Source organism: Marmota flaviventris, chromosome 4, assembly GCF_047511675.1.
Source record: "Marmota flaviventris isolate mMarFla1 chromosome 4, mMarFla1.hap1, whole genome shotgun sequence".
In the NCBI taxonomy this organism is placed as follows: domain Eukaryota; kingdom Metazoa; phylum Chordata; class Mammalia; order Rodentia; family Sciuridae; genus Marmota; species Marmota flaviventris.
The window spans coordinates 30,181,306-30,208,314 of NC_092501.1; the positions used below are offsets into that span (position 1 = coordinate 30,181,306).

At 38.0% G+C, this 27,009-nt stretch overlaps 1 protein-coding gene and 1 non-coding gene across 2 annotated transcripts in view; both read left to right on the top strand.

The window, feature by feature from the left end:
* Window positions 1–3,379: 3,379 nt before the first annotated feature.
* Window positions 3,380–27,009, top strand: part of Arhgap19 (Rho GTPase activating protein 19) — a 49,507-nt gene continuing 25,877 nt past the window's right edge. The window contains exons 1-5 of the mRNA XM_071611043.1: window positions 3,380–3,458; window positions 19,457–19,722; window positions 21,285–21,365; window positions 22,982–23,191; window positions 25,922–26,148. Coding sequence (XP_071467144.1) covers window positions 3,403–3,458; window positions 19,457–19,722; window positions 21,285–21,365; window positions 22,982–23,191; window positions 25,922–26,148 — 840 coding nt within the window. The 5' untranslated portion in view covers window positions 3,380–3,402. The remainder of the gene's footprint in view (window positions 3,459–19,456; window positions 19,723–21,284; window positions 21,366–22,981; window positions 23,192–25,921; window positions 26,149–27,009) is intronic.
* On the top strand, window positions 12,165–12,302 carry LOC114088715 (U8 small nucleolar RNA). The gene has a single exon (XR_003582037.2). It is a non-coding gene; the product is annotated as a U8 small nucleolar RNA (small nucleolar RNA).

Consider the following 27,009-nt stretch of genomic DNA (forward strand, 5'->3'; position numbering starts at 1 on the left):
TCGTTGCCACTCAGAAACTGGCCTGCAATGCCCGTTGTGGACCCCTTGCAGGGTTTTAAAGACAAATCAGAGCCTGAAAATTCTTTCTTCCCTTAAACACACCATATCATTATTTCTAAGCCTTTTTTAAATTTTATTTTAAAACAATCTCAATAAGTTGTTCAGGCTGGCCTTGAGCTTGTGATCCTCCTGCCTCAGCCTTCTAGCTCTAAGATTACAGGTGTGCACCACTGTGCCCAGCTTCAAATTTTAATATAAAGTCATCAATGAAAAAATCTATTAGGACATGTGATTCAATTTTTTAATTTGGTTAATATAGTCTGATGATTTGTTTATATTTAGTTGGTAAGTACCTACCGAACAGCCGCCGTGTACCAGACACCATGGAAAGAAAACTAGATGTAGTTTCTGCCTAGTTGAGGCAGGAAGTCTGGCTGGGAAAGCTCACATGAAATTAATAATCACACAAACAAATACGTAAGTTGTGATAAGAGCTGTGAAGAAAGAAGAATTTATGAAAATTGAGAGTGGAAACTGATTTCCATATTGGGGCTATAGAAAGCCTCTGAACCAGTGACATTTACTCAGAGACCTGAAAGATGGTAAAGCGAAAAATGGGACAGTCAGATAAAAACAACACATGAAAAGGCCCTGAGGCAAGGTAGAATTTGTTGAAAAATTAAAAACTATTGGGGGTTGGGGCTGTGGCTCAGTGTTAGAGCACTTACCTAGCATGTGTGAGGCCCTGGGTTGGATCCTCCTCACCACATAAAAAATAAATAAATAAAATAAAGGTATTGTGTCCATCTACAACTAAAAAAACAAAAAAAAATTCTTAAAAAAAAATAAAACTAAGCCAGGTGTGGTGGCTTAGACCTGTAATCCCAGCAGCTTGGGAGGCTGAGGCAGGAGGATCACAAGTTCAAAGTCAATCTCAGCAATGGCAAGGCACTATGCAACTCAATGACAACCATCTCTAAATAAAATACAAAATAGGGTTGGGGATGTGGCTCAGTGGTAGAGTGCCCCAGAGTTCAACCCCTGTACCAAACCCAACAAACTAAACAAACAAAAATCCCTAAAATGTGTGGTGTCACCATGGGCAAAAGATGCGACTTATGCAGTTGAGGGGGAGAAATAAAGAATATCCATATGCTTCTGCCCTTTTCAATGCTTTATTCACCCAAATCACTCAATATAATTTTACCCTATAGGTTCTTAATCAAGAAAATGTCAATCCTTAATGCTAGGCACTGCAATAGACATAATCAATTCACAGCAAACAATTCTAGATTAATTCTAAGCACTGCAAACACACTTAATCATGACAGGCTCATGACAGACATTCCCTCTGCATGCTAAGTTCAAGTGTCAGATCAAAAGTCTCAAGCCTTAGGCTCTAAGTCCAGCAGATGGACATTCACTCAGAACGCAGGCTTGGTCAGGAACCAAGGCAGGCTTCTCCTGGGGTGGAGCTGACAGCCAGTTGAGGTGGTAGGGAGTAGTCATGGCTCTCACCAGGGTCAAGATGTGGCTGTAGAGTTTGAGAGCGGTGAGGAAGATGTGAGGATCAGGCAAACGATGAGAAGAGTAGGGATGTGCATCCAGATCCTCCATCAGGCTCTCCAGCCTGAGGGCATCAGTGTTGGCTAGCCGAATGTCAATTCATTTGCTCCATCATTTATACTAAATTTTGGGGCTTCTGACCACCCTTTCAATCCCTATCAGCTGCAACTGGGTTTCTCAGTGATGTCATTTGCCCTGAGGTTAAAGCATCTGGTCTGTTTGGGTGGGGAGGAATGATTTGTTTGTGCCTGAGGGCCATGCTGGAAGGCTCCATAGGTGTGCCTGGGGAGACTGAAGGTTTCAAACTGGTGTTTTAAAGTGGAGTTGCTTAGGCTAAGGCCTAAGGTCATCCTTGCATGTGGGTAGAGCTTTGTGGAAGAGAGAGAGGGTGCTGGGAGACTCTCATATGGAAGAACATCAGAAGAAACAATAGGGAGGGGAAATCTCTTAAAAGTCCATCATAGAAAACAAAATAGGAAAAAAAAATGTTTTAAATTTACAGTGTTCTCACATCTGCTGCCTCGTTAATCCTTAACAGAAGCCAGTGACCCCACAGGTAAGCAAAATTAGGGTTGTATCTACCACTGAGCATTAAGGCTCAATTCAGGACAGTCAGGCAGCTCTTGGTTCCACAGTTCACACCAGGAAGGCAAACTCTGGGAAGTACAAGTGACCTACTGTTGTGCTGTGTAGGACAAAAGAGGGAAGGCTTTGGATCACATTGAAGAGTAAGAACAGTGGTCCCTGGGTATCCATGGGTTATTTTGGTCTCAGGATCCCAAACCATACCAAAACCCAAAGATGCTCAAAGCCCTTAGGTAGAACAGTATAGTATTTGCTTATAACCCAGTCAGATCCTATCTACTTTAAATCATCTCTGGATTACTTAAAATATCTAATGCTCCATAAATAGTTGTTATACTGTAATGTTTAGGGAATGATGACAAGAAAAAAAGTCTGTATGTGTTCTGGTACAGACCCCCGGCCCTGGAAATATTTTTTGGATCTGCTGTTAGCTCTGGAAGGGAACTGGCAGATAAGAGACAGACTATACTCGGTTGCCATTACTGTGCCTCCTCTCTTCTAGGTAGCTCTCTCTCTGTATCAAGGTAGAAAACAATTCTTGCTCTTTAGAGAGTGGCTTTTTCCCCTGGGTACTGAGCCCAGGAATGCTACATCCTCAGCTCCCAGACCCCCTTCTTTTTTTTTTTTCTATACCAGGAATTGAACGCAGGGGTGGGGGGATGCTGGGGATTGAACCCAGGGCCTTGTGCATGCTAGCCAAGCACTCTACCCACTGAGCTATATCTCCAGCGACCCCAGCCCTTTTTAATATTTTATTAGAGACAGGGTCTTGCTGAGTTGCTAAATGCCTCGCTAAGTTGCTGAGGCTGGCTTTGAACTCGTGAACCTCCTGCCTCAGCCTCCCAAGCTGCTGGGGTTACAGATGTGCACCACGCGCCGGTTTAGGGTGACACTTAAGTGACTATCAAATTCAACAGTTCTGTAGTTCTACTTACATAGCAAGAAAAAAAAATACGCATATGCTGGGGATTCCTGACAGGAACCTCAGAGTCCCTGAAATCCTTCGAGTTCATTAAAACCAGAGCTTTCCCGGGGCCTCCGGGCTGGGTCTCTCCCGCCCCGCGGTTCCGCCAGGGTGGGGGCCACCAATGACCGTTAGGTATTTGAATGGACCAATAATATGTAGCTAGTCCAACTGCGGAGGGGCGGACGAGTCATCCAATCGCACGCGAGATGGGGGAAACACCTTAGCCAATCCAAAGCTCGGGGCGGGTCCTGAGACGGGGGCGGTGGAAGTGATTGCTGACGAAGATGGCGACTGAGGCGCGGAGTGAAGGGGAGGTGCCAGCCCAGGACTCTGGCCGGAGGTGAGCCAAGTTCTTGGTCAAGCTGCCTAGGAAACGAGGCCCTGAGCTGGTCATACTGCCGCCCTTGCCTTGGGTCACAGTGACTCACGGGGCCAGACTTTCTTCCTTTCTCGCACGGCGTTTTACAGAGTCGCGCCTGCGAGGGCTGACCGCTCCTGCAGCTGCCCGCTGGAGGTCCGCACGCGGCGTTGGGCAAACCGACCCGCAGTTGGTGGCAGCGCTGCCCTCCGGGACGCTGAGTTTTGCATGGCTAGCAAGCTGAAGCCCAGAGCTGTTTAGCGAATTCCCCAGCGTCACACAGCGTTCCCAATCTCCGAGAGTTCATGCGTTTGAGTCAGAGCAAGGATTTGAGTGTTAATTAGAAGTGGATTAGCTTTTAAACCTCCAGTTTCTTCATCTGTCCACGAACGTAATGATGTCTATTTCAGAAAACGTCAGGAATGGATAAAACAACTTAAAGCCCCCAGTTACTGAGCTTGGCAAATAACAATCACTAGATTTGTGGTAGATTTCCTTTTTCCCACTAGAAAAGCTGAAGAAAAGATCGGTCCGGGATATCATGACTTTATTTCTACAGCGCCTTCGTCTATCTCTGTCTGCCCATCTATTTCTCTATCTTATCTAGATAGATTTCAATAGAAAGAGCTTATTTACGTTGCTTCAAAGTACATCAGTAACATACTTTGGTTTGGCTTCTTTTGCACCCATTTGAAGGGTCCAGGAGTCTTGGTTGCTTCTGAGCCAAGATGAGTTCGGTTGGATGTATTATTCCATAACATTTTTTTTTTTTTTTAACAAGAGAAAAGAGTTTTCTGCTCTGAGCTGCCCATAAGTGGTTGATCATTTTTGTTTGAAATCTATATAGGGGATGAATAAATTGGATTAGGTCATCCCTCATCCAACTCGAAATCCTGAACTGAGATGAAAATCTGGGAACAAATAAAATACTCTTCTATAGCAAGAGTAGTTTAAATTCTTTTATAAGATATTGCCGGGGCTGGGGTTGTGGCTCAGAGGTAGAGCGCTGGCCTACCATGCATGAGGCACCGGGTCTGATCCTCAGCACCACATAAAAATAAAATAAAGATATTGTGTCCACCTATAACTAAAAAATAAATATTAAAAAAAAGATAACACCAATGAAGTTTAAATTTTGAGAATGTTAGTTACATGGTCAGTAGGTTCTTAACCTGAAACTGTTTAATCAATATAATCAGTTCCATAATTTAAAAGAGAAGTTCGGTTTTTAAATTGTTTTTCTTTTTTCTTTTTGCAGTACTGCAGTACTACAGCATTGAACCTGCATGTTAGGCAGGCACTCTACCACTGTGCTACATTCCCAGCCTTTTTTAGATTTTATTTTGAGACAAGGTTTTACTAAGTTGCCCATGCTGGCCTGGAACTCATGATCCTCCTGTCTCAGCCTCTGGAGTAGCTGGGTTTACAGGTGTAGGCCACACACCTGGCAGCTTGGTGTTTCTTTTTTCTTTTTTTAAAATTTTAATATTTATTTTTTAGTTTTTTCGGCGGACACAACATCTTTGTATGTGGTGCTGAGGATGGAACCCAGGCCTCACGCATGCCAGGCGAGTGCGCTACCGCTTGAGCCACATCCCCAGCCCAGCTTGGTGTTTCTATAAGGCTTTAAGATAACATGTTTTTATCTCAAATTCCCAGTCCTTAGCTTTGTACAGGTGATCAGTAATGCATTAGTAATAGTTTTTGCCATTTCTTTTTTTCTTAAATTTTTTTTTCAGTTGTAGTTGGACACAGTGCCTTTACTTTATTTATTTTTATGTGGTGCTGAGGATCGAACCCAGTGCCTCACACGTGCTATACGTGTGCTCTACCGCTGAGCCACAACCCCAGCCCGTTTTTGCCATTTCTAAGACACAGATATTATCTTGTGATGAGATATCCCATACCAATTCTCTTTTGCCCTGCAGATACTAATCTAATATTCTCTTGGTTGTGGGGCCCCTTATGTTTCATGAAGAAAAGAGTTGTGATTTGCACAGATTAAGACATTTGAGGGGCTGGGGTTGTGGCTCCATGGTAGAGCACTTGCCTAGCATGCATAAGGCACTGGGTTCGATTCTCAGCACCACATACACATAAATAAAATAAAGGTTCATCAACAACTGAAAGATATTTTTTAAAAAAGACATTTGAATTTTGAATGGAGAATCATCTATTTAGAAGTCTTGTTTTCTATTCCTTCATTAATATCTTCAACCTGCTCCTAATAATTAGGAGTGAGAGTTGGTGCAGTGTTGTACACTGTAATCCCAGATGACTTGGGAGGCTGAGGCAGGGGGAGCACAAGTTTGAGGCCAGCCTCAGCACCTTAGCAAGACCCTGTCTCAAAAAACAAACAGGGACTGGGGCTATAGCTCAGTGGCAGAGCTCCTGCCTAGCACATGTGAGCTCCTGCCTAGCACATGTGAGCTGGGTTCGAGCCTCAGCCCTACATAAAAATAAATAAAAACGAAGGTATTGTGTCCGTCTACAACTAAAAAAAAATTAACAAAAAAGAACTGGGGGTGTAGCCCAGTGGTAAAGTACCCCTGAATTCAGTTCCCAATATCATTTTTTTAAAAAAGGTATGCCTTAATATTTAATTTTTCTAATTTTTTGAGACTGTTTTCATTATATTGCTCAGGCTAGCCTGAGCAATATTAAAAATGAAATTGGTTAAAAAATATTTAAAAAAATCTATGTTTGTAACCCCAATGTGTTCTATAAGAGAGTGCTTGTTTCTAACTTCCTGTTTGACATGTTCAAGTTATTTCAAATCCTGCTTTAGAAATCATTATGTAGTGGCACAGGATTGTCACTTTCTCTTTTATGACCTAATATAAGTCTCTAGATTTATTTCTTTTTCGATAGTGGAAAGAAAAGATTTTAATTGGAATCAGATGGCCCCTTCTGAATCTTCTTATATGAATGCATTACAATTCATATTACACATATAGAGCACAATTTTTCATATCTCTGATTGTAAACAAAGTAGAGTCACACCATCGTGTCTTCATACATGTACTTAGGGTAATGATGTCCATCTCATTCCACTGTCTTTCCTATCCCCATGCCCTATCTAGAGATCATCTAATCCTCCCATGCCCTCCACCCACCAGCATTATGAATTAGCATCCTTAAATCAGAGAAAACATTTAGCATTTGGTTTTTGGGGATTTTCTAATTTCATTTAGCATTATATTCTCCAGCTCCATCCATTTACCTGCAAATGCCATGATTTTATTCTCTTTTAATGCTGAGTAGTATTCCATTGTGTGTGTGTGTGTGTGTGTGTGTGTGTGTGTATATATATATATATATATATATATAAAATCACATTTTCTTTATCCATTCATCTACTGAAGGGCATCTAGTTTGGTTCCACAGTTTAGCTGTTGTGAATTGTGCTGCTATAAACATTGACGTGGCTGTGTCCCTGTAGTATGCTGCTTTCCCTTCTGATGAACATTTAATATTTTTTTATCTAAAAATGTGACCTCTTCAAGATTTGACTTCCATCTTGTTTTCCCTATTTCTCCCTGTAAATGCACCATTGTGCTTAGTATGTGGGAGGTCCTGGATTCCATCCCCAGCACCAAAGCAAAACAATATAAAACAAAATAAAACTAAGAAACTTTAGAAAATTGGTATGGAAGGGTTAGGGTTAAGAAACATAGGAAATAAAGGAGCATTTTAAAAGGAAAATATAGAGAGGCTGACTTTCTAATGGGCGCTACCAAAGGCAGACCTTGTGGGACAGTTGTTGATAGTGAGCCCTTCAAGAAGTGATCCCGGAGAATAGAGGCTATCCTCAGATCAGGTAAGGAGGTAGGATTCCCAGAGTGGCAACTTTGTCTTGTGAAGGTGAAAATACAGAAGAGAGGGCTCAGTTACATATTATTGGCAAGTGGATTCCACATTTATATTTGTTAGTATTCTTTCAGTTATATGTGCCGGACACTTAAACTAGCTTAAATAAAATGAGACATTATTAACCAGCTCAAGAAATGGAAAAATTTGGGGTTAGGTCAAGTAAGGCTTAATCTGTACCAAAAATCTCAAATCTCAATATTTTTAGGTATCTGCCTCTTGCTTTCTATATTTGGTTTCCTCTGGTATTTGCTTCATAAGAAAGCAGGTTCTTCATAAAAGGTGGCGATAATGGATCACTAAAACATCTGTCTTACATCCCATCAGGTTAGCAGTTTTAGCATTTAGCAAGAATCTTGAAGGTGAGTCTTTTCCCAATTTGGCTTTGTGGGTCTTTGAATCAGTGAGGGGAATAGAGTGTTTCTGTTTAAGCTTGGATTATGTGCCCCTACCTAGTGCCTGCTGAATCATATGGATTGAAAGATGGGGAGAAATTATTGCCCAAAGGAAAATGGGGGTGCTGTTACCAGAGGAAGGGGGAAATAGTGGGCAAAACCAACAGAGTTTCATTATGCTGTCTTTGTACTGCTCCTGCATATATTCCTCACACATGCTAGGCATTATTTTTTTTATATGTGTATTTTAGTTATAGTTATATGCTTAAGGTTATGTTTTGAAAAGGCCTTACCATTTAATGTGTGGAGAAAAACATTCATATTTCTTTGTTTAAAAAAGAATTTTTTTTAGTTGTAGATGGACACAATACTTTATTTTTTATGTGGTGCTGAGGATCAAACCCAGTGCCTTCCACATGCGAGGCGAGCACTGTACCACTGGGCTACAACCTCAGCCCTCATATTTCTTAAACAGCTAAAACTCAAAGAAATGCCTCTTATTTAAATGCTAGTTACCCCTCATCCATCCAAATCCTACTCATCTTTATGATCTGGCTCAAATGTGGATTCTTGTATAAGAACATTTTCTTCTGAATTCCTAGAGTCTTTCTTATCCATGGATTGGGCAGCTAATGATCTTGTATCTTTTTTTTTTTTTTTTTGTGGTACTAGGAATTGAATTAGGAGTACTTTAGTGCACTGAGCCACATCCCCAATCCTTTTTATTTTTATTTTGAGATAGGTTCTTTCTAAGTTGTCAAGGCTGACCTTGAATTTATGATCTTCCTGTCTCAGTCTCCAGAGCAGCTGGGGTTATAGGTGTGTATCACTACACTCAGATTGTATCATCTTTTTGTGTTGTGGTCTTTAGCTACTATTTAAAATTTTATAATGCTTAGTGAAATTTAAGCTCTTTGGAGTTTAAAGACTTATTTTCTTATCCCTATACCTTCCTATATCTTTTTTTTTTTTTGGTGGAGGGAGGTGCAGGTTAGGGATGGAACTGACATCCTCACACATGCTAGGCAAGCACTGTACCACTGAGCCACATCCCAGCCCACTTTACAATATCTTAAAATTGTTGGATTGATTTTAAATGATCATATGAGTGATTTTTTTTTTTTGTTTTTCAGTTTCTTTGTCTCAGAGAACCATTTACTTTTTTATGTTAGTTGATAAAGACTGGTGGTTAGTTATGTAGTATATGAGTCTCTCTGGCAGGCTAAAAGTATAGACAAAATCTTAAGAATTTTTAGTATGTGAATTTGTGTAGATAGGAACAAGTCATGTGCCTGAGCAAAAAGCATTAGCTGTCCACTGGGGAGAATGTATCTTTTGGGACTTTGGAACAAATGAATATAGAAATAGTCTTGTAGAACTGAATCTTATCATACATAGAAGTATTTCTAGTTTTAATTGCCTGAGACTCATGGTGTTAAAGTATGTAGGGAAAAGAAGCTCACCAAGCTGTGACTCTATTTTTTTGAGGATAAACAGCTTTTAGATAAATGATAAGAGGGAAACTATACTGTCAGTGAAGTGACCTAGGAATTTTCTTCAATTAATCAGGGAACTTTGATGCTACTTTTCAAATACAGTTAACCTCTTTCCTATTGTATACCAACTTGGGAGAGAAGAATTAGGTGTCTTGTAACACCCAAAAGGATAAAAGTTACCAAGCAAATAAGTCAATAAATTGGCTTTTTAAAAAAATCTTTTATTTAGTTTTTTTAAATTATAGTTGGACACAATACCTTAAAAAAAAAAATATATATATATATATATATATATATATATATATAATTTTAGTTATAGGTGGACACGATGTCTTTATTTTACCTTATGTGGTGCTGAGGATCAAACCCAGTGCCTCATACATGCTAGGCAAACGTTCTACCTCTGAGACGCAACCCCAACCCCTTTAAAATTTATTTTTAAAATTTGAAATGAAGTCTCCGCATGTTGCCCAGGTTAGTCTCAAACTCCTTGGATTCAAGGAATCCTGTTTCAGCCTTGCAAGTAACTGGGACTCTATGTGTGCGTCATAGTGCCCAGCAATAAATCAGCATTATTGATACTCTGAGAAGTATAATTAACCATCTTCACTGAGAACAAAACATTGTCATTCCACAGAACAAAGTCTTAGGTGTCCAAAAATGTTTAAGAAGGTAAGCAATCAAGAATTTTTTTTTTTTTTTTATTTCTAGATAGTTTGTCGGTTTAGTTTAGGTCAGGTTGCTCTAGTAGCTTGAAATTAATTTAAGTTGAATAGTATTGGGAGTCTAAATTAGAGATAGCAAGTTCACATTACAAAAGCTTGGACAGTGCCTCTTAAGGGCAGACCTGAGTGTGTAAATGTTTTAAAATTTTATCTAAGATATTAGATACTGTTTCCTGAAATCTTGTAGTACTTACTTATCAACCTTGAATTATTTCTGGTATTAACAAAAACCTGCCAGCTTGGGCACATGGGGCCTGTTTTGTCTTCTGTATATTCAACTTTCATGATACCTACTTAAATTTGATATTCAGAAAGCTATGCAGTCTTTTCACTGATACTTGTATGCATATTTTCCTCCCCAATAAAGTGGCATATTTAAAATCATGTTTCAGAGCCTGCTAGAATTGAAGAAGCAGTAAGAGAGTACATACTTCTCTCAGAGTGGTAAGTTGGGCTTAGACAACTTTAAATATAGCTCATATTTTGGTAGATGCTGCCAAGGTTGTGGTTCTTGGAGAACAAATCAAGTTAAGCAATTCACTGGGGAGGAAATATTTAGTTTTGTGGGTATGCAGTTTTGGTTGTAGTCAGCCAGAAAATACATTTGCAGAATGTAGGATTTTTTTTCACTGCCTTGAATTTTGCAAATTCATAGGTTCAACATGCCTAAAAAGCACTTGCATTTCATTTTTCTGTAATTGATTTTTCAGCTGTGGATTCTGTTTCCAGTCCTTTTATGAAGCATATCACCTTACATGCAGAGTACCATCTAGTGGTAGAAGCAGAAATTGTAGATTATAAGTAGGTTATCAAAATTTCTCTTTTTGTGGGGTCTTACCTCTATGATTCTTTAGGATATCTGGCTGGAGCCCTTGTTATCTCTGTATGCCTACAAACCTAGCTACAAATTCTCCTGGTTCTGACCATATCTATGCAAAACCTTTTTATAGGGGTGCCAGAAGTCAAACACAGGGTTCTGCTGTGCCAGGTTAAGTGCTTTACCTTTGAGCCACATCCTCAGCCCTGCAAAAACTTCTATAATAAGGAAATTCACTTTTAATATATACTTTGGTTTTCTATGATTTTTTAATTTTTACTTTTTTGGTGCTGGGGATCAAAGCCAGGGTCTTTCATGTGGTAACACACGTTTTGTGAACTACACTGTACTTAGCACCTCTATGATATTTATATCAAGTTGTATGGAGATGTAGGCAAAAACTTCTTGATTTCTTTAAGAAAAATTATCATGAAATGTTGATCATACATACAAATATATAGAATAATATAACCAATACTCTTTTCCATCACCCAGCTTCAGTAATATTTTTTTTTCTGGTACCAGGAATTGAACCCAGGCTGCTTAACCACTGAGCAGCATCCCCGACCCTTTTCACTTTTTATTTTGAGGCAGGGTCTTGCTCTATAAGGCCAACCTCGGCAACTTAGTGGGGCCCTAAGCAACTTAGCAAGACCCTGCCTCAGCCTCCCAAATTGCTGGGATTATAGATGTGTGTCATCATTCCCAGCACAATGGACATTCTTGTTTGTAGTTTTTGGTGGCATGTGTTAGGTATGGAATAGAATTGTTGGATCATAGATATACGCTTTGTTTAACTTTAGTAGAGAAGACCAGTTTTTCAAAACAATCACATCAATATGTAGCACTAGTATCAATATAAGACAGTTCCTGGACTGGAGTTGTAGCTCAGGGGTAGAGTGCTTGCCTAGCACATGTGAGGCACTGACTTTGATCCTCAGCACCACGTATAAATAAATAAATAAAATAAAGGTATTGTGTGTATTTTTACACACACACACATCTATATGTATGAGTTCTCATTGCTTTCTCCTAAACCTTGGTAGGGTCAACCTCTAATTGTGTGTGTGTGTGTGTGTGTTAGTAGGGATTGAGCATGCTAGGCAGGTGCTACATCCACTGTGCTACATCCCCAGTCTTTATATTTTATTTTAGCTGGGATCTCACTAACTTGCTGAGGCTGGCCATGAACTTGGTGATCCTTCTACCTTAGCCTCTCAAGTAGCTGGGATGACAGATAAGTGTTACCACATCTGGCACAATCTCTTTAATTTTTGCCATTCTAGTGGGTAATAGTATATCATTGTTCTAATTTGCATTTTCCTGATGTCTAATATGATTGAGCTTTTTTCAAAGTTAACCATTTGGCTATCTTAAAAATCCTATCATCAGGTAGGATAATCCTTACCGTTCCTCCTTCTAGAGGGCAGATGGAACGTGGTGATTGGAGTTCATGGGATATTTGATTAGTGTTTCTGCATAATCACGACTTCCAACACCCTGATTAATTCTACCTATCTGATTCTTAAAAAAAAAAATAAATAAATAGATAAATAAAACCCCATGCGGGGGCTGGGATTGTGGCTCAGGAGTAGAGCACTCGCCTAGCACAGGCAGGACCCGGGTTTGATCCTCATCACCACATAAAAATAAAGGCATTGTGTTGTGTTCATCTACACCAAAAAATAAATATTTAAAAATAAATCCCATGCCCATTTTTAAATTGGATTATTTATAAAAATTCTTATCAATCTGTGGAGATTCCTTTTTTTTTTGGGTAGTAGAGATTGAACCCAGGGGGTACATTCCAAGCCCTTTTAATTTCTTAATTTGAGACAGGGTCTTTCTAATTTGTTCAGGCTCACCTTGGATTTGCAATCCTCCTGCCTCAGCCTCCTGAATAGCTGGAGTTATAGGTTTGTGCCACTTTGCCTGGAGCCAATTCTTTTTTGTACTAAGGATTTTACCCAGGAGTGCTTTACCACTGAGCCACATCTCCAGCCCTTTTAATGTTTTATTTTGAGACAGGGTCTCACTAAATTTCTTAGGTCCTGCTAAATTTTGAGGCTGGCCTTAACCTTGGTGATCCTCCTGCCTCAGCCTTCTGAGTCGCTGGGATTACATGTGTGGTCCACTGCACCTGGTTGCAAATTCTTTTTTTTTTTTTTTCTTTAAATATTTATTCTTAAGTTTTTTTTTAGGTGGACACAGTATCTTTATTTTACATTTATGTGGTGCTGAGGATCGAACCCAGTGCCTCGCCTCGTGCATGCTAGGTGAGCACTGTACCACTGAGCCACAACCCCAGCCCTGCAAATTCTTGATATATTCAGGATATGAGTTCCTTTTTGATTATTTATATTGCATATATATTTTCCCATCCTGTGTTTATTCATGTCTTTTGATAAACACACTCTTATTTTAATGAAGTCAAGTATATTAATATTTTTCTTTTTAACTATTTTTTTAGGTCTTATTTAAAAATTATTTCCTCACTTTGAGTTTAAGAATATGTTCCTTTGAAGCAAATGTATGATATGTCAAGATCATTGTATTGTCTTGAACAACTAATAGAAAAAAAAAAGAAAAAAAAATTATGTAAAACTATGTATTTGCCAAAGTTTGAGTTTCTTATTTTCTTTCATAGTGAATTTGTCTATTATTTATAAAGATAATTATGCTTTTAAAAAAAGAATATGTTCCTTTTTAAAAATATTTTTTAAGTTATACATGGACAGAATTTCTTTATTTTGTTGTTTGTTTATTTTTATGTGGTGCTAAGGCGAGTGCTCTGCCACAGAGCCACAACCCCAGCCCAAGAGTATGTTTTTCTGTTTTCTTCTAAGATGCTATTGTTTTGTTGTTAGATCTACAGTTCACCTGGAACTGATTTTTGTGTATAGTGTGAGGTAGGAATTGATTTTCATTTTTTTCCCCTGTAGATATCCAAGCGTCCCAGTGAAAATGTCATACATTTCCAGTGATTTTCAGTGTCACCTTTGTCCTGAATTAAAGAAAACAGAAGAAAGTAATAAAGATAAGAGCAGAAGCTAATGAAATGAACAAACAAATAGTAGAGAGGTTCAATAAAACCAAAAGTTGGAATCTTGACAAAGCTAATGAAATTGATGACCATTAATAATCATAACTTTAATAAAGAGAGAACACACATATTACCAGTATTAGGAATAAAGATTTGGAATTTATTGCTCTGGAACCTATATTCCTTAAAATGAAGAGGATACTATAAATAAGTTTATGCCAATAAAGTTTAAAATGTTATATGAAATAAGTTTTAAATTTTACTGTAGATACATTTATCACCCTTTTTTTGTGGATTGTGCTTTTTACATCCTCTTTAAGAAACTCTTGGCTGGTGCTGTGGCACACACCTATAATCTCAGTGACTTGGGAAGCTAAAACAGGGAAATTGCCAAGTTCAAGGCCAGCCTCAGCAACTTAGCAAAACACTGTCTTAAAAAAAAAAAAAAAAAAAAGGCTGGGTTGAGTGCTTCTGGGTTCAATTCCCAGTACAGCAAAAGACTGAAAAACAACACAACAACAAAGCTCTTCCTTTGCCTCATTAATTTTAGGGATAAGATCTTCTTAAATTGTACAGGCTGTGAAACATGAAATCCTCCTGAAGCTTCCTGAGTTGCTGGAATTGTAAGCATGTGCCATTGCACCTGGCTAATTTATTGTTAAATACTGTCTTTAGGGCTGGAGAGGTAGCTTAGTGGTAGAGCACTTGTCTAGCACTTCTGAGGCCCTGGATTTGAGCCTCAGCACTGCAAAAGAGCAAATAAATTACTGATCTAGAGTTTTAAAAGTTTGGCTTTTCATAGTTACATATTTATTCTGTTTGAAATTTATTTTTTGTGTATGATGTGAGGTATGGATCAACCCTCCCCATATATTGTAAAACTGTTCCTTCTATGCTCTTACATTATGTAATTGTTTCATATAATACAACTTTGAGTGGTGATGGGAGTCTCCTGTTGAGCTTTATGTGTGTGTTGGCAAATACAGTTAACTGGTCCAGTTTTTTATTCCTGTTTTGTTCCTACTTGCAAAAGAGTGCTCAGAGTCCTAATAAGTACTGCCTTTCAGGCCCCATAATGTGTCCTTGTGTTGTCTAGCATGTCTGGAATTTGTGTAGGCTGTACTGGGGCAGGGAAAGGAGAGTTCCTTTGTCACACAAACAAGGAGAAAGCTTTTTTCCTGTCTCTTCGATTTACCAATGCCTCATCAGAAGCTTTCAGCACTTATGTAAGAAATTTATTTTATTTTTCTTGAATTTGGAGCAAACTTGGAGTTTGTTTTAAAATATTTTAGAATAAGGAGTTGTTTTTGCTTAAATTTGCTTAAATATTGTATTTTCTGTAGTCATAGAAATCTCTGAAGTTCTTGAATGTGTTCCTTTATATTCTTGGCTTTTTGTGGCGTTGCATATTGTTTGGAAAGGTATTAGTGGGCTTTGGCATATAGGTTAACTTTTTAAAAATAACCTCCATCTCTTATCTTCCTTTTTCCTTCTTTTAAAATCATTTCCATGTCTTAGGTACTGTCTTATACTACAATGAAAAAAATGAGGAAGAGGTAAAACAAACAAAAAACTAGCTTAATGAAAAATTTAAGTGTATCCGTAACAAATAGCAAGAGTAATAAACTTGGGAGGGCAGAAGGGAAAAGAAAGGAGATTGTTTATTTGTTCTTTATGTGTTAGGACTTCCAACGTGTCTTTTTCTTGTATTTCTTGCAGATAGCTAGGGGCAGCCTGGACTCTCTTTCTACCTGTTCAGGTTGTTCAGGAGGGAGTCTCGGGGTTGATGGCCAGGAGGAAGGACTCTGTTGAGAAACTATATAGCTACGGGCTTTGTGCTTCTAGCTCCTTTCTTTCTTGAGTACTTGATCCAATTTAGTGCTGGAAGAGTCAGCTCTGATAAAAGTTTTAAAGTCTTAACAGATCATGCTCTGGACATTAATAAAATTAATACAATTCTGTAGTTTTTATGTGTATATGTGCTTTTACTTCACGAATATAATGGATATTGTTCATAAATGGTTATATGTTAGAACTAATTTGATTTGAAATTAGTTATTCAGAATTAAAAGGTATTTTAATTCCTTTAAAATTTCATAAATGATTAGTTTAGGCTCTATAAATTATGTTTCTCTTTGGTACTTACACATTTCATGATTTTTTTGACTTCTCAGTAAGTGCTGATTTCTCATTGGCAGTGATTATAAATAATAGTTCTATATTGACTCTTGTTTCTTGCCTGAAATTACTGACATAAAAAAAAAAAAAAAAAAAAAAGAAAGAAAGAAAGGCTCTTGTGCCAGGTGTGGTGGCACAACCTATAACCCCAGCAGTTTGGTTGGCTGAAGCATGAGGATCCTATGTTCAAAGCCAGCCTCAGAAACTTAAGAGAGGCCCTAAGCAACTTCTTAGTGAGACCCTGTCTCAAAATAAGAAAAATAAAAAGAGCTGGGAATGTAGCTTAAGTGGTTAAGTGCCTCTGGTTCAATCTCCAGTATATATATATATATATATATATATATATATATATATATGTCACAAAAAAAGCAGCCTCCCCCTTCGCACTTTTATTGGCCAGGTGCTGAAGCACTCACCTGTAATCCCAGTAATCCCAGCTACTTGGGAGGCCAAGGCAAGAGAATCTCAAATTTGTGATTAGCTGTAGCAATTTAGTGAGAATCTGTCTTAAAAAATGGTTCCCTACTGCTAAATTTGACTAGCTTAAAATGCCTGTGGTAGAGCACTCCTGGGTTCAATCCCCAGTATCCACAAGACACACACACACACACACAAAGTCTCTAGTCAAAGGTTTAGGGTGGAAGTGCTTCTGATTCTGATTGGCTTATATTATATCATTGGCATCTTTAAGTTTATTTAGGAAAAATAACCTATGTTAGTGTGTAAAATGGTTGAAGGGATAAGCTTTCCAAATTCCTCTCTGAGTGACTTTTTGGCTTTGGAACACACATTCGTATTTCTACTTTTTTTTTTTTTTGGGCCAGGGGCCCTTTACCATTGAGCTACATCCCTATCCCTTTTTATTTTGAGACAGGGTTTTGCTAAATTGCCCTGTCTCAAAGGCTGGCCTGGAATTTGCAATCCTTCTGCCTTAGCCTAGTCATGAGTTGCTGGGATTATAGTGGGATGCTACCACACCTTGCCATTAAATTTTCATTCGATTTCTCAGGATACATTATAATTATAGAGCAAAGAAAGAATCTACTAGCCACCAACTAAAAATTTGGTCTGTTGATTAAAATGCTTTAATACTGTTGGATGTGGTGGCTTATGCCTGTAACGCCAGCAGCTGGGAGGCTGAGGCAGGAGGATCATGAGTTCAAAGCCAGCCACAGCAAAAGTGAGGCACTAAGCAACTCAGTGAGACCCTGTCTCTAAATAAAAAACAAAATAGGGTTGGGGCTATGGCTCAGTGGTTGAGTGCCCCTGGGTTTAATCACCAGTACCAAAAAAAAAAAAAAAAGTTTAATACTCTCAAGTAAGTAGAGGTGAACTTTGAAATTTACTCATGCCTTGGGCTGGGGATGTGGCTCAAGTGGTAACGTGCTCGCCTGGCATGCGCGGGGCACTGGGTTCGATCCTCAGCACCACATAAGATAAAATAATAAAGATGTGTCCACCGAAAAAACTGAAAAATAAATATTAAAAATTCTCTCTCTCTTTTGCTTTCTCTTTAAAAAAAAAAGAAATTTACTCATGCCTTGTTTTCATTATACTGTTATTAAAATTATCTGTGTAGTGTTGCTAAAGTGTATTATTGATTAGTTAAATTAATATTTAGTTAAATTAATATTTAGAGGTGTCATTTTTTTCTGTACCTATTTTTTAGTACCTATGATGTAGTGAACAACTTTTAAATTGTGATTGTTTTTATTGTGAAATGTTTATATGAGTCAGGTGAATTTAACTTTGCCTGAATGAGATGCGATAACTTGTTCTTTCTGGCTTGTGTTTTATCTATTCATTGGTTATATAATAGATGACTGTATAATGTATAATAAGGATTAGAACAAGCCATTAGAGTCAATTAATGATGGGAATAAACAATATTTCTGCTAATAGAGATGGAATAATAGAGTTCTTTTTTTCTTTTAGTGGTATTAGGGATTTAATTTTATCCCCAGTTCTTTTTAAGTTTGAAATTTTTAAAGTTTTTTTTTATACTGAGAATTGAACTCACGGGTGCTTTACTACTGAGTTATATCCCCAGTCCTTTTAAATTTTTTATTTTGGGACAGGGTCTCACTAAATTGCCTTGGATGGCCTTGAACTTGTGGTCTTCTTGCCTCTGCTTCTTGATAGTTGGGATTATAAGAATGCATCACCACATCAGGTTAATAATACAGTTCTTAAATGTAACATATTAGAAGTAAAAAAGGATTCAATAGTTAGGCATTGGGAAACAAAGAACAGAGAAGAAAATACTTTTGAGAGTCAAAGGAGCTATGCCAGGAGTAGAGTCAAATGTGATGTGGGAGTAGAAAACCAGTATAGGGACCCTAGGGAGAAGAAACTTTCTGTGCAAAGGTAAGACTTAGGTGATGGATACGTCAAAGGCATCCAGAACCGAACAATTTTAAAATAAAACTGGGCTAAAGTTACAGCTGTGGTAGAGTGTATATCTAGCATGCTGAGGCTCTCGGTTCAATCCCCAGTGCTGCTAAATACATACATATGTGCGTAAGTTTAAAAAAAAACACCTAATTTTGGATCTGAACAAAACTGAGTATCTATTTCATCTACCTGTAATTATGAAATTTATTTTTTTCTGACCTCTGAATTTATTTGTACAAACAGCATAGGAGAAAACCAGTCCCCTACAAACAGGGGCCCAGAGGCACACCAGTCCTTCTGTCCTCACATTTGAGGACAGAAGCTTTTACTATGGAGCCTTTGCAGGGGCCTGGGCATCCTTGGAGTCTGCAGATAATTCCCACCTTTGGGAGCAGGAGCAGGAGCTGGAGCAGGAGCAAATACTAGAGCTGGAGTTGCAGCCCTGGGTCTTAGTTTGGGCTTAGGTTTTGGCCTTTGGCTGGCAGATCCTGCAACCCTGAGCCCTGAGGGCATGATGAACACACTTCCTGAGCTTGGGGTGGGCAAAGAAGGCAAGGCAATCAGGCTCGTAGCTGGCACCCTTTCACATCTTGGGCTTAACCTCCTCAGGCTTCACAAGGACTTTGATAGCCTTGGCATGTGTGTTCATGGCCTTGTTTGCCTACATTGTTTTCAGGCCCTTGTTGTTGTGCTTCTTGGCAAACCACATATTTTTCAGGAACTTGGGGTCTACCCTTTTAAGAGAGTTATATCTTGGGAGTTCTTGATGCCATTTCTGTGCCATTTTAGGGACTGGTTGTGCATGATGTGGTTCTTGGACTTGGCCATGTCAGCACCGTCAGCTGCTGCTCCTGGAGCAGTTATGACTGGAAGAGGGAGGACTATGAAAACTTGTTGTGAGGAACTGACTACAAGAGCAGTTGGCTCAATTAGAGAGAGGGCAGTTGGGAAACCTCAGCCTGTGTGTGGACTCAGGAACCAAATAACCCCTCAGGTGGGGCATATAAAAAACATACAAAAATGATCTCCCCAAAAAGATTCCTCATTTTTTTCTTTTTTCAGTGATGCCATCTGTAATTTTATCATCTGCAATGATTCTTCCCTTCGAGGTCAGCCCATTATCTTCAATCCTGACTTTTTTGTGGAGAAACTGCGACATGAGAAACCTGAGGTGTTTACGGAGTTGGTGGTCAGCAATATCACAAGGCTTATTGATTTACCTGGAACGGAGTTGGCTCAGCTGATGGGGGAAGTGGACCTTAAGTTGCCTGGTGGGGCCGGCCCAGCATCAGGATTTTTCCGGTCTCTAATGTCTCTCAAGCGGAAGGGTAGGAGATGTGTCTGTGAAGGGTGGGCAGTTCTCAGTGGCTCCTCAGGCTTTTCGCTTTTTTTTTTTTTTTCCTTTGAGACAAGGTCTGTCTGTGTTGCCCAGGCACAACTTGAACTTCTGGAGTGATCCTCCTGAGTGCTGGGACTATAGGGTGTGCCCCACCATGCCCAGTCTTCTCTTGGCTTCACTTCTAACATCTGAATATTCACTGAGAAGTTGTAACTAACCCAAAAAATTGGTCATTTTTTCTCATTTTCATAAGTAGAGAATGTTAAGTACTAGTAATTAAAATGACAAAAACTAGGTAAAGAAATAATTAAAGAAAATATATTCAACCCTGTGAGATGACATGATTAGTTTAGGTAGTTATCAGGGTCATCTTAATTTTTAGGCTACGTTAATAGTGTACTAAAGTAATATTTAATTTTCCAGATTTTAAAAAAATTTTTGAAATGATATCTTGGCTGGCATCAAACTCCTGGGCTCAAGTAATCCTCCTGGTGTGCATAACTCCAGGGGTATAATTATTATATTAATAATTTTAGGTCTGGGGTTGTGGCTCAGCGGTAGAGTGCTTGCCTAGCGTGTGCGAGGCCCTGTGTTCCATCCTCAGCACACATAAAAATAAATTAAAATAATTGTGCCCAACTACAACTAAAAAAATAAATATTAAAAAAATTAAAATAATATTTTAAAAAACAACTAAAAACTTACATAGCTAAAGAGTAAAGAAAGCCTGTACATTTTTTTTAAATGTACATATTTTTAGTTGTAAGTGGACATAATACCTTTATTTATTTTTATGTGGTGCTGAGGATTAAACCCAGTGCCTCATGCATGGCAGGCGAGTGCTCTACCACTGGGCCACAACTCTAGCCTCAGCCTGGGCATTTTTTATTGCAGTATTTCTCAAATGTTTTCATTCTATTGAATGCTTTTATAAAGCAGGTACCTATAAATTACCCAAAAAGAGCCTTTCCCATAAATAAATAAATAAATAATAGAACATTTTTGTTTTTTAGTTGTATTGGACATAATACCTTTTTTTATTTATTTGTATGTGATGCTGAGGATTGAACCCAGTGCCTCACATGTGCTAGGCAAGTGCTTTGCCACTGAGCTACAACCCCAGCACAGCTTTTGATAACACATGAAAGAGGTGGCATTTTATTAAATAAAAGGAATCATTAAAGTAGAAAAATGCTTAAGCATTAATATATCCAATCCTGTAGCAACTCCAGTGGATAATCAATCATAGTTTAAGTTCTTTTTGGTTTGTTTTTAAATTAAATAGTAACATGCTAGGTATTGTTATTTAAATATGAAAATAGTCTTTGCCTTCAAGGAACCTACAGTCTAATACTGAGCTTGAGAGAAGTGGTTGAAAATTGATCTGATTGTGTTTTCTGGTACACGTACTTCCATTGCTAAACTTTTTTTTTTGTTGACCCTTTGAAAACATTTGCTGAACTGTGAAATGTGCTGCTAGAGTAGTTTTAAGTATGATGGTTTTATACTATTTATGTGAAATATAGCCCTATCCTGCATACGGTTTTACAGAAAAAGGAGTGGTATTTGGATCCCCACTGACAGAGGAAGGCATTGCCCAGATATACCAACTGATTGAATATCTGCACAAAAGTAAGAGTACTTCAAGTTTTATTGTTCTTTGTTAAATGAGGACTTGTAAGTTTTTCATTGAGATCTAACTGCCTTGAGCTTTGTAGATGCCAGTTAACTCAAAAAAAGAAATAATCAGTAATAATTAATTTCAGGTGGCAGATTTTTAAGTATATTTCCTTTTAAACTTCATCTTATGTATTGATTTGCCATATATTCTCAGAGATGTATATTAATTGCATAGTGCCTATGAAATTACATTTCCCCTTTTACTCAGATATTTCTTTTTTAAAGAATTCATTGTCTCTAAAGAATCATTACATTTATTTAAGGGAGAATGGTATTTTTTCATCTTTCATTTTCAGAATTCCATGATTAATATTCTTCACTTAATTTCCCCTCTCCTCCCTCCATTCCTTCCTTCCCTTCTTTCTTTGCAGTACTGGGGCTGAACCTAGGGCCTCATGCTTGCTATGCAAGCACTCTACCACTAGGCTACATTCCCAGCCCTACATTTCATTTTTTAGGAGTCATGCTGTTGATGTCATTGCTCTAAGTGCTTGGTACAGCTGAGAATGTGTGAAATATATGGCATTATATGATGTCTTGATAAATTCAACATGTCTTCTTAATCAACCCAAATGCTCATTTATAACTTATTCTATGGTGGGACATTGTGCTAGGAGTTAGAACACAGGTTACAAACTAGCAGCTTGAGTTTAAGTCATCTATATTTATGTTTTACTTGTTGGCAAAGGATTAGATTAAAAATAAAATTAGTTATTGGTGTTTTAAAGTGGGGAGAATCCAGGTTTTCAATTTCTTTGGGTGGTAGGAACATATAGCATCCTTGGGCCCCATTGCCACGTGGACACAATCAGATGGAGCACAGAGATGTTCTCCAGTTTGTTATGGTCCTGTTTGGTCCTTTATCATTACCTGCCTGGCCCTGAAGTCATGTGAACTCCTGAATAAGGAGGTTATGTAAAAGTGAAAACGTGGACATCCTTCTTCCAGATCAAGCCAAAACTATATGTCTTCCCCCTACCCTTTTAATATCTCCTTAGATAAGCATAGAACCTAGTTAGAAGGGAAGAATAGTTTAGTTGAGATGACCCTAAGCTTCCGGGAATCTCCTAGACTGAAAGGTGATCTAATGTGTTAAGAGTTCTGGTTCCTGGACCAACCCAGAGTCTCTAGGTTTATTCTGGACTGGAGAAATCAGTTTAAGCAGCAACAAACCTCTACCGAGGAACTTAACCCCTCCAGAGTATGGGAAGAACCAGAGCGAAGGAGTTCTCAGGGAGATTTGGTTTTTCTTTCTTTTTATTTTCCAAGCTCATTCTGATCATTGACTTGGTTAAATCCGGAGTCTCTATAAAGTACTGTAGAAGGGTGAGTGGTTCTTAACAGGAACATTCAGTTTAGGTGATCTCCAGGTGCTCAGGGACATCCATATATGTCTCCTCAGAGGGGCCAGTGGGTTCCAAACGTCTCTAGAAAAAAAAAAAGGTAAAATCTCTTTTAAGAGCTTTATAAAGGGTCTTTTAAATGAAAAAAAATTACTTAGGTTATATGAATTAATCAAAAATTCTCTTTTTGCTTTCTTTTTACCTGTTTGCTTCCATGCTAAACAGACTTGCGAGTAGAGGGATTGTTTAGAGTACCAGGCAATAGTGTCCGACAGCAGATTTTAAGGGATGCTCTCAATAATGGAACTGATATTGACTTGGAATCAGGGGAATTTCATTCAAATGATGTTGCCACTTTGCTGAAGATGTTTCTAGGAGAGTTACCAGAGCCCCTGTTGACCCATAAACATTTCCATGCACACCTCAAAATTGCTGGTGAGTATAGAAAATGAGAAGGAGATGTAAATACATTTCTTTGAATTTAGTAAAATTCTTTGGGGTTTTGTGACTTGTAACTCACTGTAGTATTTCTGCTGATATTGGTTAAAACTTTGTTATATCACTGGACTTCTTGGGGGGTACTCTTAAGTATTGACCAGTTAAGTTTGATTTAATTAATTTTTTTCTTGATAATTAAGCTTCTGATTAAGATAAGACACTGACAATAAGGTAAGGTCTGGAAGCCTAGCATAGTGCTTTGAATGTTTTAGTTGCTCAAAAAATAAATGCTTTTCATTGTATTGTATTATATTGCATGAATTCATGGGGTTCACACAACTCATTTAGTTATAGATTTGGTATGTTTGCCTTGTTTTGGCTAATATGTCTATTCCTCAGTTGAGATTGTCTACACTTACAATTTGTGGTTTTTTTTTTAAATTTTTTTTTTAGTTGTAGATAGACACAATATCTTTATTTATTTATTTTTATGTGGTGCTGAAGATTGAACCCAGTGCCTCATATGTGGGAGGTGAGCACTCTACCACTGAGCTACAGCCCCAGCCCCACAAATTTGCTTTTTAAAAATAATTTCATTTGTTTTCTGAATAGGCAATATATTCACATAGTTCAAAATTTAAAATATTCAAAAAAATAAACAATTAAAAGCCTCTTTCCCACTCTTGTTCCCTAGCACCCAGTTCTTCCCAGAGACAACCAGTGCTGTTGATTTTTAATGTAGTCTTCCAGAGATATTTTGTACACTTACAACACTTACATATATTCCTCCCTTTTTATGGAATGGTAGGGTATTACACACATGGTTCAGTGGTTTGCTTTTTTTCACTTAATGTATCTTGGAGAATGTTCTATTTTTACCTCACAAATGGTTGCCTCATTCTTTATGATTTTGTGGTAGGGAATTCATTCTTTAATTGCACAGCTATTATGTTGCCATAGGCTCTGAGTATACATAGTATCAAAATCCATGGAGCATTTACTTAGTTTTCTGCCCTTGAGCATTTCTTTCTCTTCTTTTTTTTTGGTACTGGGATTGAAATCAGGGGTGCTTTACCACTGAGCTACATCCCCAGCCCTTTTTTATATTTTATTTAAAGACAGGTCTTGCTGAGTTGCTTAAGGCTCATTAAGTTGCTGAGGCTGGCTTTGAACTTGCAGTCTTCCTGTCTCAGTTTCCTGAGCTGCCGGGATTATAGACAGCTGCCACTGCACCCAGCTCAGGTTAGATCTTTTTAAAAGCACTTTTACTAGCAATCTAGATGATCGAGTGAGTAATTCTGCTAGAATGTTATGTGATTTTACCCTTAATATGGGGGGAAATAAACTTGTTAGAGCTTTGGAAAAGATTTAGAAGATACTAATAAATTCTTTTTTGTGTGTTAACATAAGGATGCTTATTTTCATTTGCTTTCCTGTTGAGTTCATTCATTTAGTGCAGTTTTTGAAATCCTTCACTTCACTGACCCATGATTCACTGTTCCTAGAAAATATTTTAAGGTGTGGCCCTGTTGCAGCATTTGATATGCCTTGCTGATACCTGGAAGAATTTTCGTTTTCAATTTCATATTAACTGGATGTATTTTCTATAAATATTATCTGCCTTTCCTGAAATTATTATTTAGTTTAAACAATTTAACACACTGAAATAATTTTCTGGTCCATATAAGTTATACCTAATTGGTTGTTAGTATTCTTTGAAATTCTGATTATGCAGGGGATTGTTTTTATTGATAACCTATGTTGCAGCCAGGCTCAGTGATGCATCCTTGTAATCCCAGAGGCTAAGGCAGGAGGATTGCAAGTTTGAGCTACTTAGTGAGACCCTGTCTCAAAATAAAAAATTAAAAGGACTAGGGATGTAGCTTAGTGTAAAGCACCCCTAGGTTCTATCCCCAGTACCAAAAATAAGATAACCTGTGTAGCCTGTTAGAGAAGACACAATGGTTTTGACCCCATGAGGAGCTGCTTGGATCATCCTGTTATTCACTCTGATTTTTATTTTAACCATAAAATATTTGAGGAGGAAAAGGGGAGGAGTAGCATTGTAAAGGCATGTGTGGACATGTTTTCATTTTTCCTTGGTATGTACCTAGGAATGGAATTGCTGGGATATATGATAGCTCTAGCTTTTTAAGGTACTGCCAAGATGTTTTCAAGAGTGGTTATACCATTTTACATTCTTACCAGCAATGTAGGAGGGTTTAATTTTCTCTTTGCCAACATTTGTTAATGTCAGTCTTTTTGATTACAGTCATTCTAGTGGATGTTGAGTGGTATCTCATTATGGTTTTGATTTATATTTATTGACTGTTAATGATACTGATCATGCAAATGCATGTATATTGTATATTATCATTATTTTGATGGAAATAATGATAATATACATTATCTCACACATTAGTGTTTTACTAATAAGGGGTCTCACACATTAGTGTTTTACCAATAAGATGTATCCCTAGCCCATTAATACATTAATATGTCCATGGTTGCACTGGAAGTACCTGGCAAAATCTATCCTCCCCCTCCCTCCAGGGCGGGAGTCAAGCCCAAGGCTTTGTACATACTAGGGTGCTATAATTTTAAAATTTTGTTTGTGCTTGATTCTTTTTTCTCCTTTGGGAATTGAAGGGAGGATAATAGTAATAGTATTGGTTTTTCTTGCTTTTATTTTCTCCCTCCTTTTTAATATTTACTTTTATTTTTAAGATTTGATGCAGTTTGATGATAAAGGAAACAAGACCAATATACCAGATAAAGAGCGGCAGATTGAGGCTCTTCAGTTGCTCTTCCTCATTCTTCCCCCACCCAATCGTAACTTACTGAAGTTATTGCTTGATCTCCTGTACCAGACAGCGAAGAAGCAAGACAAGAATAAGATGTCTGCCTATAACCTTGCCCTTATGTTTGCACCCCATGTCCTATGGCCAAAAAATGTGAGTTTTAAGGGGAAGAGTAAAGATTGCTTGGTGTTCTTGGGCTGGGCTTCATCCTGTGGCTGTACCTTGATGAGGCTGTCAAAGGTCCAAGGTCCAATCTTCAGCTTTATGAGGTTAGGAGCTTTATCATTTCACCCAAGAGTTATCAAACTTGGGGTGGGCAGTTCCTGTAGCTTATAAATCAATTTCTGATAAACCTGTGTGGGAACTTACTAGTGAAAATTCTGGTTAATAAACTAGAATACTCAGAAAACTTCCTTGGGAAACCAGATTAATTTCTGTAAATTTAGAATAGAGCTGTGTGATCTTACTGGATAATGTCACCAAGCTTTATATAAAATGACACATAGAGCAATCATCTTGCCTTGTTCTTCTGTTTCCCACAGATATAGTATCCTTGGATACAGTTGAATGTGCTTCTTCTTACTGAGACCACAATATTCTCAGTGACTTAAATAAGAACTAAATTATCTGAAATCTTTTAAACAAATATTTCATCTGAAGGCACATAATCATATTTCTGCCCATTTGTAATATATGGTTTTTTTGTATGATGGGATTGTGAACCAGGATACCTCACTTGGAAGCTATAAACAACTAATGTTACCTGTATCATTTTCTATACTTAAGCCCCTTCTTTGTAAACAGGGCATGATAGTAGTTTTTCCACTTACCTTACAATGTTGCTGGGAAGACAACAGAAATAGATGTGTTATAACAAGTTATAAAAGATGTTTGAGATTATAGGAAATGATAAAAATAAAAGTAAGGGAAAGAGGTTGTTTTACCTGACAAGTAGCTAGTAACAAAATAAGAGAAAGTTTTGGGCCAGAAAGAACTTCTGGGTGGGTTGGGGAA